Source organism: Leopardus geoffroyi, chromosome A1 (genome assembly GCF_018350155.1).
Source record: "Leopardus geoffroyi isolate Oge1 chromosome A1, O.geoffroyi_Oge1_pat1.0, whole genome shotgun sequence".
Classification (NCBI taxonomy): Eukaryota; Metazoa; Chordata; class Mammalia; order Carnivora; family Felidae; genus Leopardus; species Leopardus geoffroyi.
The window spans coordinates 176,467,192-176,480,881 of record NC_059326.1 but is presented as its reverse complement, the minus strand read 5'-3'; the positions used below and the strand labels follow the sequence as shown (position 1 = coordinate 176,480,881).

The 13,690-nt window shown below is 44.2% G+C and overlaps 2 protein-coding genes across 5 annotated transcripts in view; both read left to right on the top strand.

Moving 5' to 3' along the window:
• The window catches only part of RPL26L1 (ribosomal protein L26 like 1), a 65,912-nt gene that overhangs the window by 24,169 nt on the left and 28,053 nt on the right, over positions 1-13,690 (top strand). For 2 of the 4 annotated variants that reach the window (XM_045501251.1, XM_045501271.1), the window contains exon 7: positions 1,420-1,593. The exons of the other annotated variants lie outside the window; for them this stretch is intronic. The gene's annotated coding sequence lies outside the window, so the exon portion shown is untranslated. The remainder of the gene's footprint in view (positions 1-1,419; positions 1,594-13,690) is intronic. 4 annotated transcript variants of the gene reach the window in all.
• Positions 7,399-13,690, top strand: part of ATP6V0E1 (ATPase H+ transporting V0 subunit e1) — a 34,345-nt gene continuing 28,053 nt past the window's right edge. Inside the window, exon 1 of the mRNA XM_045501293.1 lies at positions 7,399-7,590. Coding sequence (XP_045357249.1) covers positions 7,487-7,590 — 104 coding nt within the window. The 5' untranslated portion in view covers positions 7,399-7,486. The remainder of the gene's footprint in view (positions 7,591-13,690) is intronic.

Genomic DNA, 13,690 nt, shown 5'->3' with positions numbered 1-13,690 from the left:
ACCCTTCAAGATTTAGCACCAGATCCATCTATAAAATCCTCCCTTGCTTCTGTGAAAAATTATTGATTAAAATGCATGCGTGATAAAAATGCATAAAATGATAAAATGCCTCTAGTGACACATGGCTGGACACATTGAGTTTCTTAGTAAATGTTGATTGAGTCCATTATTTCCCATTTTGAATGATGAAAAATGAGCTCAGATTAATTGTCCAGATCCCAGAGAACGTAAGAGATGGAGTTAGTATTTGAACCCAGACCTCACTGCGTCAGAGACCACTCACATCCCACTTCAAGCCATCCATGCCTGGTGGTCATTTTTTCACCCTGTCATTTTTCACTCCCTTTCCCGGAGTCTGACAAGAGACTAGACATCAGTGTACGAGGGAGAAGAAGCTATACATTTATAGCAGTAGTGCTGCCTGGTGGGAAAAGCATTGTCACCATTTCTCCACGGGACAGTCCGTAAGCTTTTGAGCAAGTTACTTAGCTCTGTGCTTCTGTTTTCCCAGTAGTAAAGCATCATAGTTAATACTTGCACTGCCTTCCCGCCTCATGGAAAATGGAAGAATCAAATAGGCTTTTTCTGAGGACCCTGAAAGCTATGAGTGTACAAATGCTAATATTGTTTGTTGTTATTGTTGTTTTACTGTATTTCCAATCTAAGATTTGCTTTGCACCGAAAGAGGTAATGATTTTTTTACCAAACAAGTCCGTGGAAGCGGAAGCACAAACCACAAAATTCAGTATGCATTCTCTGACTCAGGCATTGATTTAAGAGTAGGCAGAATGATACGTGTCTTGGCTCTGAAGCCAGAGAGATTTGTATTCAAATCCTGCTCTGGTTTTTGGGCAGCCATTTGTATGAGCTTGTTTCCCTGTATAGGTGAGAAGCTAAAAATGTTTCTCTTTGTGAAAATGCTTTATCAGACGTGAAAACTAAAGTAGGGGTCCACCAGATTCTTCTGCCCTTAGGAGTCACTTGGATGCTTACTAATAGTTTCTACCCCTTTGCTGGGAGGTTCCGTGATGCAGTAAGAATGGAGAGAGACCTCTTCAGGTCTTATGTGAATGTGTATTTCTGAGGTGGCTCTTGGGTGATATTTACAACCAGTTAACTCTGGGGATTGTGGATTAGGATACGTGTAAAGTATATATATACACAGAGCACATAAAATAGAGTAGGTGCCTCATACATGGCAGCTATGTTACCATTAGTAGTCTAGTGAGATCTGTAGTTTTTTCCGAATTTGAGTTTTGTCTTTATTCTCAAACAACACATGATTTAGTACCCAGAAGTTGCATAAAAGTAAGATTCCATACTAGATTATAGCACGGACAACATATTCTGATACCTGGTCTGGGCCCTAGGCTCCAGCCTTAATTCTCATCAATAAACTTAAATGATGATGTTTCCTAGGAGTCGGTCTTGGCTTGTCAGCAACCCGTTCACGACAAATGACGGACCAGAGCTTTGAGAGCTGTCATTCCCACCACCACCAGCCCCCCACGGGCAACCAGATCATGCCAGAATGCTTGTATTGAGCCATGTGAGTAATAGTGCCTGGTGAAGAGCAGGAGCTCAGCATCACATGTGAGTTCTAATCCCGGCGCTGTCAGTTCCCAGTTGTGTGCCCTTGGGCAAATTGCTCAACCTTGGGGCCTCAGTGTTGTCATTTACAAGATGGAAATAAAAGGAGTTACCACTTCATTGCGTTGTCAGACTTAATACCCGAGATACCATGTGTAGAGCAGAGAGCTCAGCAAACTTTAGCTTTTATTTTAAAGGAGATGGGCAGTAGGTTTGTTTGCAGGAGCTGAGGGAAAACGTTTTCTCAGGGGACCTCAGATAAATGCCGGTTGGTTTGGGTTTTTTTGTTTGTTTTTTGTTTTTAAGATTTTATTTTTAGGGGCACCTGGGTGGCGCAGTCGGTTAAGTGTCCGACTTCAGCCAGGTCACGATCTCGCGGTCCGTGAGTTCGAGCCCCGCGTCGGGCTCTGGGCTGATGGCTCAGAGCCTGGAGCCTGTTTCCGATTCTGTGTCTCCCTCTCTCTCTGCCCCTCCCCCGTTCATGCTCTGTCTCTCTCTGTCCCAAAAATAAATAAACGTTGAAAAAAAAAATTAAAAAAAAAAAAAAAAAAAGATTTTATTTTTAAGTAATTTCTATAACCAACGTGGGGCTCAAACTTACAATCCTGAAGTTGACAGTCACATGCTCTACCAACTGAGCCAGCCAGGTGCTCCAAATGCTGGTTCTTGAATGGAGGGGAGATGTACGGGCAGTAATGTGTTTTGACTGCTGCAGGAAATGGGGACTGGAGAATGCCACATGGGTGGGCCTGCCTATCAAGGTTCAGGCCCAAGGATTTTAGCGTGTTTCCTGGAATGACTTTGAATTAAGCAGTTTCCTACCGACCTCATTATGCAGATGTCCATTCACTTGAGTGAGTCCCCTGTGCTATTTTGGGAAGCCTCCAAGCTTTTTTTGTTAAATGTTGTATTTATTTTTGAAAGAAAGAGAGGCAAAAGTACAAGCTGGGAAGGGGCAGAGAGAAAGGGAGACACAGGATATGAGCAGGCTCTAGGCTCTGAACTGTCTACACAGAGCCTGATGGGGGGTTTGAACTCCCGAACCATGAGATGACCTGAGCTGAAGTGGATGCTTAACTGATTGGTCCCCCCAGGTTCCCCAGCGGAAGCCTCCAGACTTTTAACCTTCAGATAACTGCCTCCGAATGTCTGTTTTCATACTGCATTCTGGCGTGTTCAGCTACAGAGCTCTTAGTGTGAGTTGGGCAGGCAAGGAATTGAAAATTCTGGGAACCAGACAGTTCTACTCACCGAGACTCTAGCATCCCCTGTTGATACTACAGACTAAGCAGTTCCCATCTGACAGCGTGTGTCTTTTTTCATTGTTCTGCTGTATTAGTTTTTTTTTAAGAAGTAATTCTTACATACGGTGTAACATTAGATGGTAACACAAGGCATGCAGTGAAAAAGCTAAGTTTCCTTGTCACCTTGGTTCTCGGTTACTCAGTTCTCTCCAGAAGCAGTCACTGTTTCCACTTTCTTTTGTATCTTTCCAGAAATATTTTGTGCATATATGATTGGGTGCTTATTAAAAGTCTGTGGGGCACCTGGATGGTTCAGTCGTTTAGGCATCCGACTTCAGCTCAGGTCATGATCCCACGACTCGTGAGTTTGAGCCCTGCGTTGGGCTCTGTGCTGACACCTCCGAGCCTGGAACCTGCTTTGGATTCTGTGTCTCCTCTCTTTCTGCCCTTCCCCCGCTCAAGCTCTGCGTCTCTCTCTCTCTCTCTCTCAAAAATAAACATTAAAAAAAAAGAAGTCTGATCTATGAAGAAGTCTTCTTGAGAAAGATCATCCAAATGTAAATAGCTCTATACTATAAGGTTGATTTACTGTTTGGACACATAATTACAATATAAACATGCACAAATATTAAGTAAAATATTTGGCTGAGGCACCTGGGTGGCTCCATTAAGCATCCGACTTTGGCTCAGGTCATGATTTCGTGGTTTGTGACTTACAGCTCTGCATCTGGCTCTCTGCTATCAGCTCGGAACCCGCTTCAGATCCTCTGTCTCCCTCTCTCTCTGCCCCTTCCCTGCTCACACGCTTTCTTTTTCTCTCTCTCAAAAATAAATGATCATTCATAAACATATATTCTTTGGTCTTCAGAAATAACTAAGTGCACCTGGTTGGCTTGGTCAGTGGAGCTTTTGACTTGATCTCAGGGTTTGAGTTTGATTCCCATGATGGGTGTAGAGATTCCTTAAAATTTTGGGGGGCACCTGGATGGCTCAGTCAGTTGAGTGTCCAACTTCGGCTCAGGTCATGATCTCATGATTCTTGAGTTCAAGCCCCACATCCAGCTTGCTGCTGTCCGTGCAAAGCCTGCTTCGGATCCTCTGTCCCCCTCTCCTTCTCTGGCCCTTCCCCTCATGTTCTCTCTCCCAAAAATAAATAAAAAACATTTAAAATAAAACTCTAAAAAGAAATAACTAAGTCAACCACATCCTCGCCTACCCCTAGCTGGAGAGCCACTAATTCTAAAATAGGGTTTTCACAGTTCTCATCTTAGGAATTAGATGTCTCTGTCTTGTTAAGCTGTGTAGAATTCAGGGTTTTTGGGTTGACTTACTGTCTGAAATTGGAGAAGCAGTATGGCTTAGTGGGATGAACAGAAGCTATAAAGACCTCTATTCAGATCCCAGTTCTGTTACTTAAAACAGACTTTGGGCACGTTACAGATCTAATCCTCTCTTTGCTAATATGTAAAATGGGTTTAATAAGGTCCATAAGGTGCTATGACTATTGAATGACAGAGGTAATTCAAAGCACCTAGTTCAGTGGCATATGGCTGCCACTCAAGAAACCTGTCATCAGTGGTGGCTGCCCACACATATGTGCTGGGCAAATGAACTGTGAAGCATGTTGGGGCTTTCGGCTCCTCCAGTAACCTCCAAGCTTCCAGATCAGGAAAGGAACTTTATGACTGCATGGCTTTGTGACTCTGCATGCCTGTTTTTATTTACAGGGTCGAGCTTAGGAAAAGGGATCCTCGAGGTTGCACTAGAGCGTTTTAGTCAGCTCTTGTTTACTTTATCCTTTTGGGATTGTCTTGGAGGTTTTTCCTTTAGCAGTTGATCTCAGACTTTTTGGTCTCAATATACCTGCTTACACATTAAAAAAAAAAATTATTTATTTTGAGGGATGGGAAGGGAGCATGAGGGGGGTGAGGGGCAGAAAAAAGAGAGGGAGAGAGAATCCCAAGCAGGCTCGTTGATGTCTGATGTGGGGCTTGATCTCGTGAACCATGAGATCATGACCTGAGCTGAAATCAAGAGTTGGACACTTAGCCTGTTTATGCATTTAAATACCTGTTACACATCTAAAAATTATTGTGGGGGGCATCTGGGTGGCTCAGTCAGTTAAGCATCTGACTTTGGCTCAGATCACAATCTCAAGATTTGTGAGTTCACGCCCGGCATTGGACTCTTTGCTGTCAGTGCAGAGCCTGCTTCGGATCCTCTGTTTCCCCTCTCTCTCCCATCCACCCCCATCTGAAAAAAAAAATTATTGTGGACCCCAAATCTTACTTATATATAAGTTATGTCATATTATTTACTACATTATAAATCAGAACAGAAATTTAACATATTTTAGATTCATTTTAAAATAACAATAATAAACTTATAAAATGTTAAATAACATTTTTATGGAAAATCGTTTCCAAAGCAAAATCTGAAAATGTGGGAAGAGTGACATTGTGTTGCATTTTTGCAAAATTCCTTAATGTCTGGCTTAATGCAAGACAAATGGATTCTTAACAATGCTTCTGCATTCAATGTGTTGCAACATGTTTTAGGTAAAGCACAGGAAGAAAATTGAGCTTCACACAGATTGGAGAATAGAGAGGCCCTTGCACATCTCCTGGGAGAGTCTCAGGGACTTCCAGGGGTCCTTCAACCATACTGACTTACTTCCAGAAGTAGACTTTTAAGTGTCTTGAAGGCAGAGAGTATTTCTTCATTTGGTGGGTCACTGAATCTTAGTTCCTGGCCTTCGATACCACTTTTTATCTAAAGTGGGTGATAAAATGTGTTTGACAGATTGACTGATAGAGGGAGCTATTGGCCAATGCTAGCCCACAACTGTAATACCAAGATTAAGGAATTTTCTCATTTCACAGAGCATGAAAACAGATTTAGACAAAACTGGTGTCTGAAGAGCCACATCCCTGTGCTTCCCAACACCTGCTTTTTAAAGAAGTTGCCAAGAGGGTGAGGCAAAGACTAGACTTAATGTTGGGGCGCCTGGGTGGCTCAGTCAGTTGAGCGTCCAACTTCGGCTCAGGTCATGATCTCACGGCTCCTGAGTTGGAGCCCGGCGTCAGGCTCTGTGCTGACAGCTCGCGGAGCCTGGAGCCTGCTCTGGATTCTGTGTCTCCCTCTCTCTCTGCCCCTGACCCACTCAAGTTCTGTGTCTCTCTCAAAAAGAAATAAACATTTTAAATAATAATAATAATAATAATAATAATAATAATAATAATGAGATTAGACTTAGTGGGATCAACTTAAAAGAAAATATTTGCCTTTATTTAAGAAACAGAAAAAAATCCACAATAGCTAAAAAGTGGAAGCAACTCACATGTCCATCTTCAAATGAATGGAGAAACAAAATGTGGCAAATACACACAGTAGAGTGTTATCCTTAAAAAGGAAGGACATTCCAACACATGCTACAGCATGGCTTAAGCTTGAGGACACTGTGCTAAGTGAATCAAGACCGTCACAAAAAGAAAAATACTGTACGATTCCACTTATATCAGGTGTCTAGAGTAGTCAAATTTACAGAAACAAGGTAGAATGGTGGTTGCCAATGACTGGGGGAAGGGAGAATGGGGAGTTGTTAAATGGGTATGAAAAAGTTCTGGAGGTTGGGTACACAGCAATGTGAATATACTTAATGCTACTGGGCTTTACCCTCCATGGTTAGGAGGGTGAATTTTATGTATATTTTACCACGATTAAAAATAAATTAAGAAATCGGAAGAAAGGAGTAAGCTTTTTTTCTCTAATTTAGTTATGGCTGACGTCACCCTTAACTACTCAGTTCAGTTATACAAAGTGTTTATTGAGCACATTCTACATATAAGTACTCCTGAGGAGCAACCATCAGTTAAACAGTGCCTGTCCTCAAGAAGGAGTTTGCCCTCTACTAGAGTGTTGGTTAAGATACACGGCCACAGGGGCGCCTGGGTGGCGCAGTCGGTTAAGCGTCCGACTTCAGCCAGGTCACGATCTCGCGGTCCGTGAGTTCGAGCCCCGCGTCGGGCTCTGGGCTGATGGCTCAGAGCCTGGAGCCTGTTTCCGATTCTTTGTCTCCCTCTCTCTCTGCCCCTCCCCCGTTCATGCTCTGTCTCTCTCTGTCCCAAAAATAAATAAACGTTGAAAAATTAAAAAAAAAAAAAAAGATACACGGCCACAAAAGAAACACTAATAGAATGAAACAGATCTCGGAGAAGGCAGTGCTTGGACTGGAATTTAAGGACAACAGAGTTTCTAACTAGCATGTTTTCCGGGAGCAGCATATACACAACGATGACCTAGTTTCCCATATTACTGGTCAGATCAAAAGCTTGGAATCGTGTTTGAAGAGTTGGTACAGATGTTAAAGATTATTGGTCCAACTTCCTATTTAATCCAAGAATCTATTCTGCTAAGTGAAGAAAGAAATCAGGAGGTAATTCGAGGGAAGAAAACGTGGCTAGTGCAGGGAAACGGTGGTCCACGATAAAAAATACACTGGATTTAGGGAGGGGCGGAGTCCGGCGCGCGGGTCACGTGGGGGCGCGGGAGGCGGGTCTGTGTGCGCGCTGGTCACGCGGCCGGGTGTTGACACTTCCGGGTGGGACCAAAGTGAGGCGGCTGGGCAGGGGCTGGCAGGTTCCGCGACAACCATGGCGTATAACGGCCTCACGGTGCCTCTCATCGTGATGAGCGTGTTCTGGGGCTTCGTCGGCTTCTTGGTACCCTGGTTCATCCCTAAAGGTCCCAACCGGGGGTAAGTGCGCCAGGCCCGCCTTGGGAGGGACGCGCGGCGAGGACCGGCCAGGCAGGGCGGGGGAGGGGGCGACCTGCACCGGTCAGAGACCTTGGGGCGGCCCTGGACTCCAGAGTCAGGCCCCTATCTCCTGCAGCCCCCCGACGTCTTATCGCAGCAGCTTCCGTGTTCGCCGGGCCGAGGGTGAGGAGGGTGACTTCCGACGGACCCTCCTTGGCAAGGGGTTTTAGGGAAATTTGTTCTCATCACGGGCCTGTCTGGGGAGGGCGCATCGGAAATAGGTTTATATCGACTCAAGGAGAAGTTGGGGTTTGTCTCTAGACGACTCTTCGCCCCTTTAGCCCTGCCCTCCACTCAAATGAGGCCTCGTTTGCCTAAACTTTAAAGGAAAGGATCAAATAAGACAGAAATGCCCTTTGTGCCTCACATGTTGTCGCAGTTGCACAGGACAAGCTTGTGCAGCAACGTTGAGCCCAGGCCTTGCATCTAGTGGGCGCCAGGTAGTTGGGGCCTGATCTAAAGCGAGATTAATTACTGAAGAGCAGGAGGTATTGTTCAGAAACCCCTGCGTCATACCTTTTGGAGAGCGCTCCTGCGCTTGCATTTTGAATGTACCAAGTTCTTAGAATGATGGACTAAGACTTTTCTCCTAGACTTCTTTGTTAATTAGAGCTTTGTAATCTATTTTGTAAGCATGAGATAGAGCCTTATCTTCATAGGAGCTTTGGAACACCCTCTTTCTGGTTCCTCTTTTGCCTCTTAGTCATTTTTTCTCAGCACAAAATCACGTGGAATGAAACTTAGGCTGAAGACAGAGCTTGTCAGAAACAACCATCTCTTGCTTTATTCTTTGAAACAAATCGGTGGCTTTACAGTGCTTTGCATGCATAGGAGGCATTCAGTAACTATCCATTGAATGGATAAGTCTATTGACTTTATTAAAGGAAAGAAAATGCCATTACTTCCTTAATATTTTGTGACCCAAACCCCATTTGCTGTCTGGGTACTTAGATTTGGTACTTATATCTACCTTGAAAGTCAGTCAGTTTGTTTAAAGAGTTAAAATGGTAGATGAATTTCTATCATTTGGTGGTATTGGGTTTCCCCTTCCCCCTCCCCCCCCATAACATTTTTTATAGAGGGTCGTCTCTCTAGCCTATAATAAATGATGCAGCGTGTCAGTTCTTGGGTTATTAAAACAATTTGTAGTAACCAAATTTAATTTCTTAGACTTTTTTTCTTCTACTAGAGTTAAGGAACAACAAAGTACTTCTTTGTTGTGTTTCTTTCTTCAATTATTTCATTACCCTACTGTCTGCCTCTCCAGCCTAAATACTCAAAAAAGCGTTTACTAATGTGCTGGTAACAATGACCACTCCTTTCTCAAAGACCCCCATTTGGGACTCCCCATGCCCAGCCTTGGGGCTTCATGCCGCTGCTCTTATCCAGGGTAATGAAATGCTTCTTGTAGTACATTGGACTACTCAGTTTCCAGCCCTAGTGTCATGATTCAGGTTTGACCTGCTAGTGATATGTTATCTGGGCCTGATTCACAGCCTTTACCCCAATCCTTGTGTTTCCTGCTCTTGGCAGGATTGAGCAGTTCTTAGAACACAAAGTGTCTCTTAGGAGTTACTGTATTACACTTTGAGAAACACTGCTCCTAGCTGGATGATCCCTGTGACCTTGGACAATTTAGTTAACTTTTCAATGTTCCCATTTCCTTATTCTAAGATGAAAATATTAGTACTGAATTAGTAGTAGTTCCCCTTTGTCTCCTGAAAGGTTGCAAATGGGGTTGTTGTTTTTTTTTTTTTTAGTACTGTGAAGTTTGATTGCTTCAAGGACTAGGTGAATTTTTAATCAGGAGAGCATTTCAGATTTGAAGGATTTAAAAATATCTTTGTTAAGGAGATAAGTAAAGGTGGCTGTGTGACAAGGGAAGAAGAGAGACTTTGATGTTAAATCCTTTCCCCCTGTAAGTCCCAAGCACATCAGAATGCAGAAAAATCTCTGTAAAACCTAAATCAAACCCCTTGTTCTCATTCTTTTCTACACTGAAAAAGGGCCAGGTGAAACCAAGTTTGTGTTTGGAATCAGCTTTCCTGACCATTCATGTTTTTTATGATTTCACTCTCTTCAGGAATCCACAGATGCTCTAAAAGCTTCGGTTTTTCACAGTGGCTCCTTTAGCAGTAGGTGTGGGGGGTGGGGGGGGGTTGGAGCTAGATCATAGGGACTTCAGTCAGCTCCAGTTTTTTCAAACATACAGAACATTTTCAAACATAAAAGAATAGAGAGACTGCTGGATACCACCACTTAGATATAATTGGTAACATTCAAATTTGCTTTATATCTGTGAATATGTGTATGTGTGTGTATATACACACATATATAATTTTGCTGAACTGTTTGAAAGTAAATTGCATTCATCATGATGCTTTACCCCTAAACACTTCAGCATGCAACAACCAAGTGGCATATTTGGAGACGATATTTTATGTATGCATGTATGTATGTAATCTCTACCCCCAGCATGGGGCTCAAATTCATGACCTCAAGATGAAGAGTTCCACGTTCTTCTGACTGAGCCAGCCAGGCACCCCTGAAGGCGGGGGAGGTGGGGGGGGGGCTTTTGCTATGAAACTATTGGGGCGCCTGGGTAGCGCAGTCGGTTGAGCGTCCGACTTCAGCCAGGTCACGATCTCGCGGTCCGTGAGTTCGAGCCCCGCGTCGGGCTCTGGGCCGATGGCTCAGAGCCTGGAGCCTGCTTCCTATTCTGTGTCTCCCTCTCTCTCTGCCCCTCCCCCGTTCATGCTCTGTCTCTCTCTGTCCCAAAAATAAGTAAACGTTGAAAAAAAAAATTAAAAAAAAAAAAGAAACTATTAAGCAGGTAACACAGAAGAGACTCAGCTGTTTTCAGCTCTCTGAAATGGTCTTTGGGGAAGACAGAGATACAGGGATTCCAGGTTGAGGCAGAGGGATGGAAGAAAATGAGCAAAAGCTTGGCATGGAGAATGGTAAACCTGACGTGTTTTGGGGGACAGTGAGGCCCCCTGCGTTTGGGAATGAAAGGTTGCTGTTTGAAAGTGGAGAGTGGTGAGGATGAGTGGAGGGAACTGATGACAGGTGAGGAGCCAGACTTGATGGTGTAGATCTTCACACATTTTTAAGTTTTTGTGTTTATTTTGAGAGAGAGCGTACTTGAGTGTGAGCAGGGCAGGGACACACAGAGAGGGAGAGAGAATCCCAGGCTGGTTCCTCGCTGTCAGCAAGGAGACTGATGTGGGGGCTTGATCTCACGAACGGCGAGATCATGACCTGAGCTGAAACCAAGAGTCGGATGTTTAACTGACTGGGCCCCCCGCCCCACCCAGGCACCCCTTCAAGCATTTTTATTCTGCAGTTGGCAAAGTTTTGTAGCACAAACTCTCACGCATACTTATTTATGTATTAGAAGCATAATGTATCAGTTACTTTGAAGAATGTGCCTTCAAAATATATCCGGAGTCTGACCAGTCCTCCCTACCTGTGCTACCAGCCTGGTCCATGGGATTATTGCAGTTCCCTCCCCAACTGGTTTCTCAGCTTTTTCCCTCTGCCTCTTTCCCCCCAGGTTGTTTCCACTCTGGAGAGATTCTCTTAGAATCGGAATCAGATTTTGTCAGTCCTGTTCTCAGATCCCTCCAAATAGCTTTCCTTTTCCTTTAGAAGCTACCAAAACACTGCTCTTTATCCTCCTGAGTGTCAGAAATTGCAGAACTACAGTTGATCTATTTTGAAGGTGTTTCCAATTCCTGTCTATATTCTCCCCTCCCCTGACTTCACTTCCTACTAGGCTCCCGTGGCTCTGCTCAGCCCCTCGGGCCTCTGTCCTGTTTTAACTCCTGGTACCCTAGAGCCTCTGCATTCGGTATTGCCCCTGTCTGGAACATTCCCTCATCTCCTTCAGGACTGACTTGCCGGGTCCTACCCTCTTTAAAATTGCAGCCATAGTGGGTGCCTGGGTGGCTCAGTCATTAAGCATCCTATTTCGGCTCAGGTCATGATCTCATGGCTCATGAGTCCGAGCGCCTCTGTGCTGACAGCTCAGAGCTTGGAACCTGCTTTGGATTCTGTGTCTCCCTTGCTCTCTGCCCCTCCCCCACTCACGCTCGCTCTCTCCCTTCTTCAGAAATAAATAAACAAACATTTAAAAAAATTAAAAAATTGCAACCACAACCTCCAACCCTGTATACCCTTATTCTCCTTTCTTGCTTTAGTTTTCTCCATTAGCACTTACTGACCATCTGGCATACTAATGGTACATAAATAAATAGTTCTTGATGTGTCTGACTTCGGCTCAGGTCATGATCTCGCAGTTCGTGGGTTTGAGCCCCGCTCTGTGCTGACAACTTGGAGCCTGGAGCCTGCTTCAGATTCTGTCTCCCTCTCTCTCTCTCCTCCCCTCCCCTGCTCATGCTGTCTCTCTCAAAAATAAACATGAAAAAAAAAAAGTTCTTGTTTATTGTTTACCTTGTTTGTTGTCTTTCTCCCCCACTATTATGTAAACTTTACCAGAATGGGGGTTGTCATCCATTTTGTTTAGTCCTCTTTCCCCAGAGCCTGGTACATACTGGATTCTCATTGCAAATCTGCTGAATGAATGAGTGGATGTGCCAGTATTAACCACAGAAAGTGCACATGCACACACACAACTTCTAAAGGATGAGTTAAAAATAAGATAAATGGGAGTTCTGATATTTGCTTCTTGCATCCTAGAAGATAGTCTTGCTTATTCTGTGGGGTGTGGAGACCCCCTTTTTGGAAATTACTCCTATGGATGATGGAGAGTATTGAAAGATGGTCAGCTGTAGAGTGACGTGATGAAAAGAATATTTTAGGGGCACCTGGGTAGCTCAGTCATTTGAACATCTGACTTCGGCTCGGGTCAGGATCTCACAGTCCATGAGTTCGAGCCCCAAGTCGGGCTCTGAGCTGACAGCTCAGAGCCTGGAGCCTGTTTCAGATTCTGTGTCTCCCTCTCTCTCTGCCCCTCCCCCGCTCATGCTCTGTCTCTGTCTCTCAAAAATGAATAAACGTCAAAAGAATTTAAAAAAAAGAGTATTTTAGAAAGATGACTCTGAGGTGATTGTGATAGGATGAAAGGGAAGGAAGAAAATTTTGAATCTTCTAGCATTTGGTGACGGAGGGTGAAGGGGAGGTGTGAGCAGAAAGATGACAGATTTGTGGAGTGGGTGGGATGGGTGGAAATGACAGAGCTTCTTCTGGGGAGTAGGGAATTGGAAAGAGGATATCATGAGTTCAGTTGTTTAAATGTTGAGATTCAGCTGATCAGAGATCCAGATTTAACTATTTTCAGACGGGACTGGAGGTGGGGAGAGGTCAACATTAGAAAGTTTGTTTACTTATTTACTTATTTATTAAAAAAATTTTTTTTGAAGAATCCTCTCTTTTTCATTGTGAACCCATGCAGTTCTGATATTTTTTAAAGTTTACTTATTTTTAGTAATCTCTGCCCCCAACGTGGGTCTTGAACTCCCAACCCTGAGATTAAGAGTCCCATGTTCTTTTGACTGAGCCAGCCAGGTGTCCCCTAGAAAGTCATATAATTTTTTTAATTTTTTTTTTTTAACGTTTATTTATTTTTGAGACAGAGAGAGACAGAGCATGAATGGGGGAGGGTCAGAGAGATGAAGACACAGAATCTGAAACAAGCTCCAGGCTCTGAGTGGTCAGCCCGGAGCCCGACGCGGGGCTCGAACCCACGGACTGCGAGATCGTGACCTGAGCTGAACCGAACCGACTGAGCCACCCAGGCGCCCCCTTTTTAATGTTTGTTTATTTTGAGGGAGGGAGAGAAAGACAAGACTCTGAGTGGGGGAGGGGCAGAGAGAGAGGGAGACCCAGAATCTGAATCAGGCTCCAGACTCCAAGCTGTCAGCACACACCTTGATGTGGGGCTCAAACTCACGAAGTGGGAGATCATGACCTGAGCTGAAGCTGGACGTTTAACTGACTGAGCCACCCAGGCGCCCCTAGAAAGTCATATTTTTAAAAGTATAGTGTCGGGGTGGCTGGATGGCTCAAATGGTTAAAT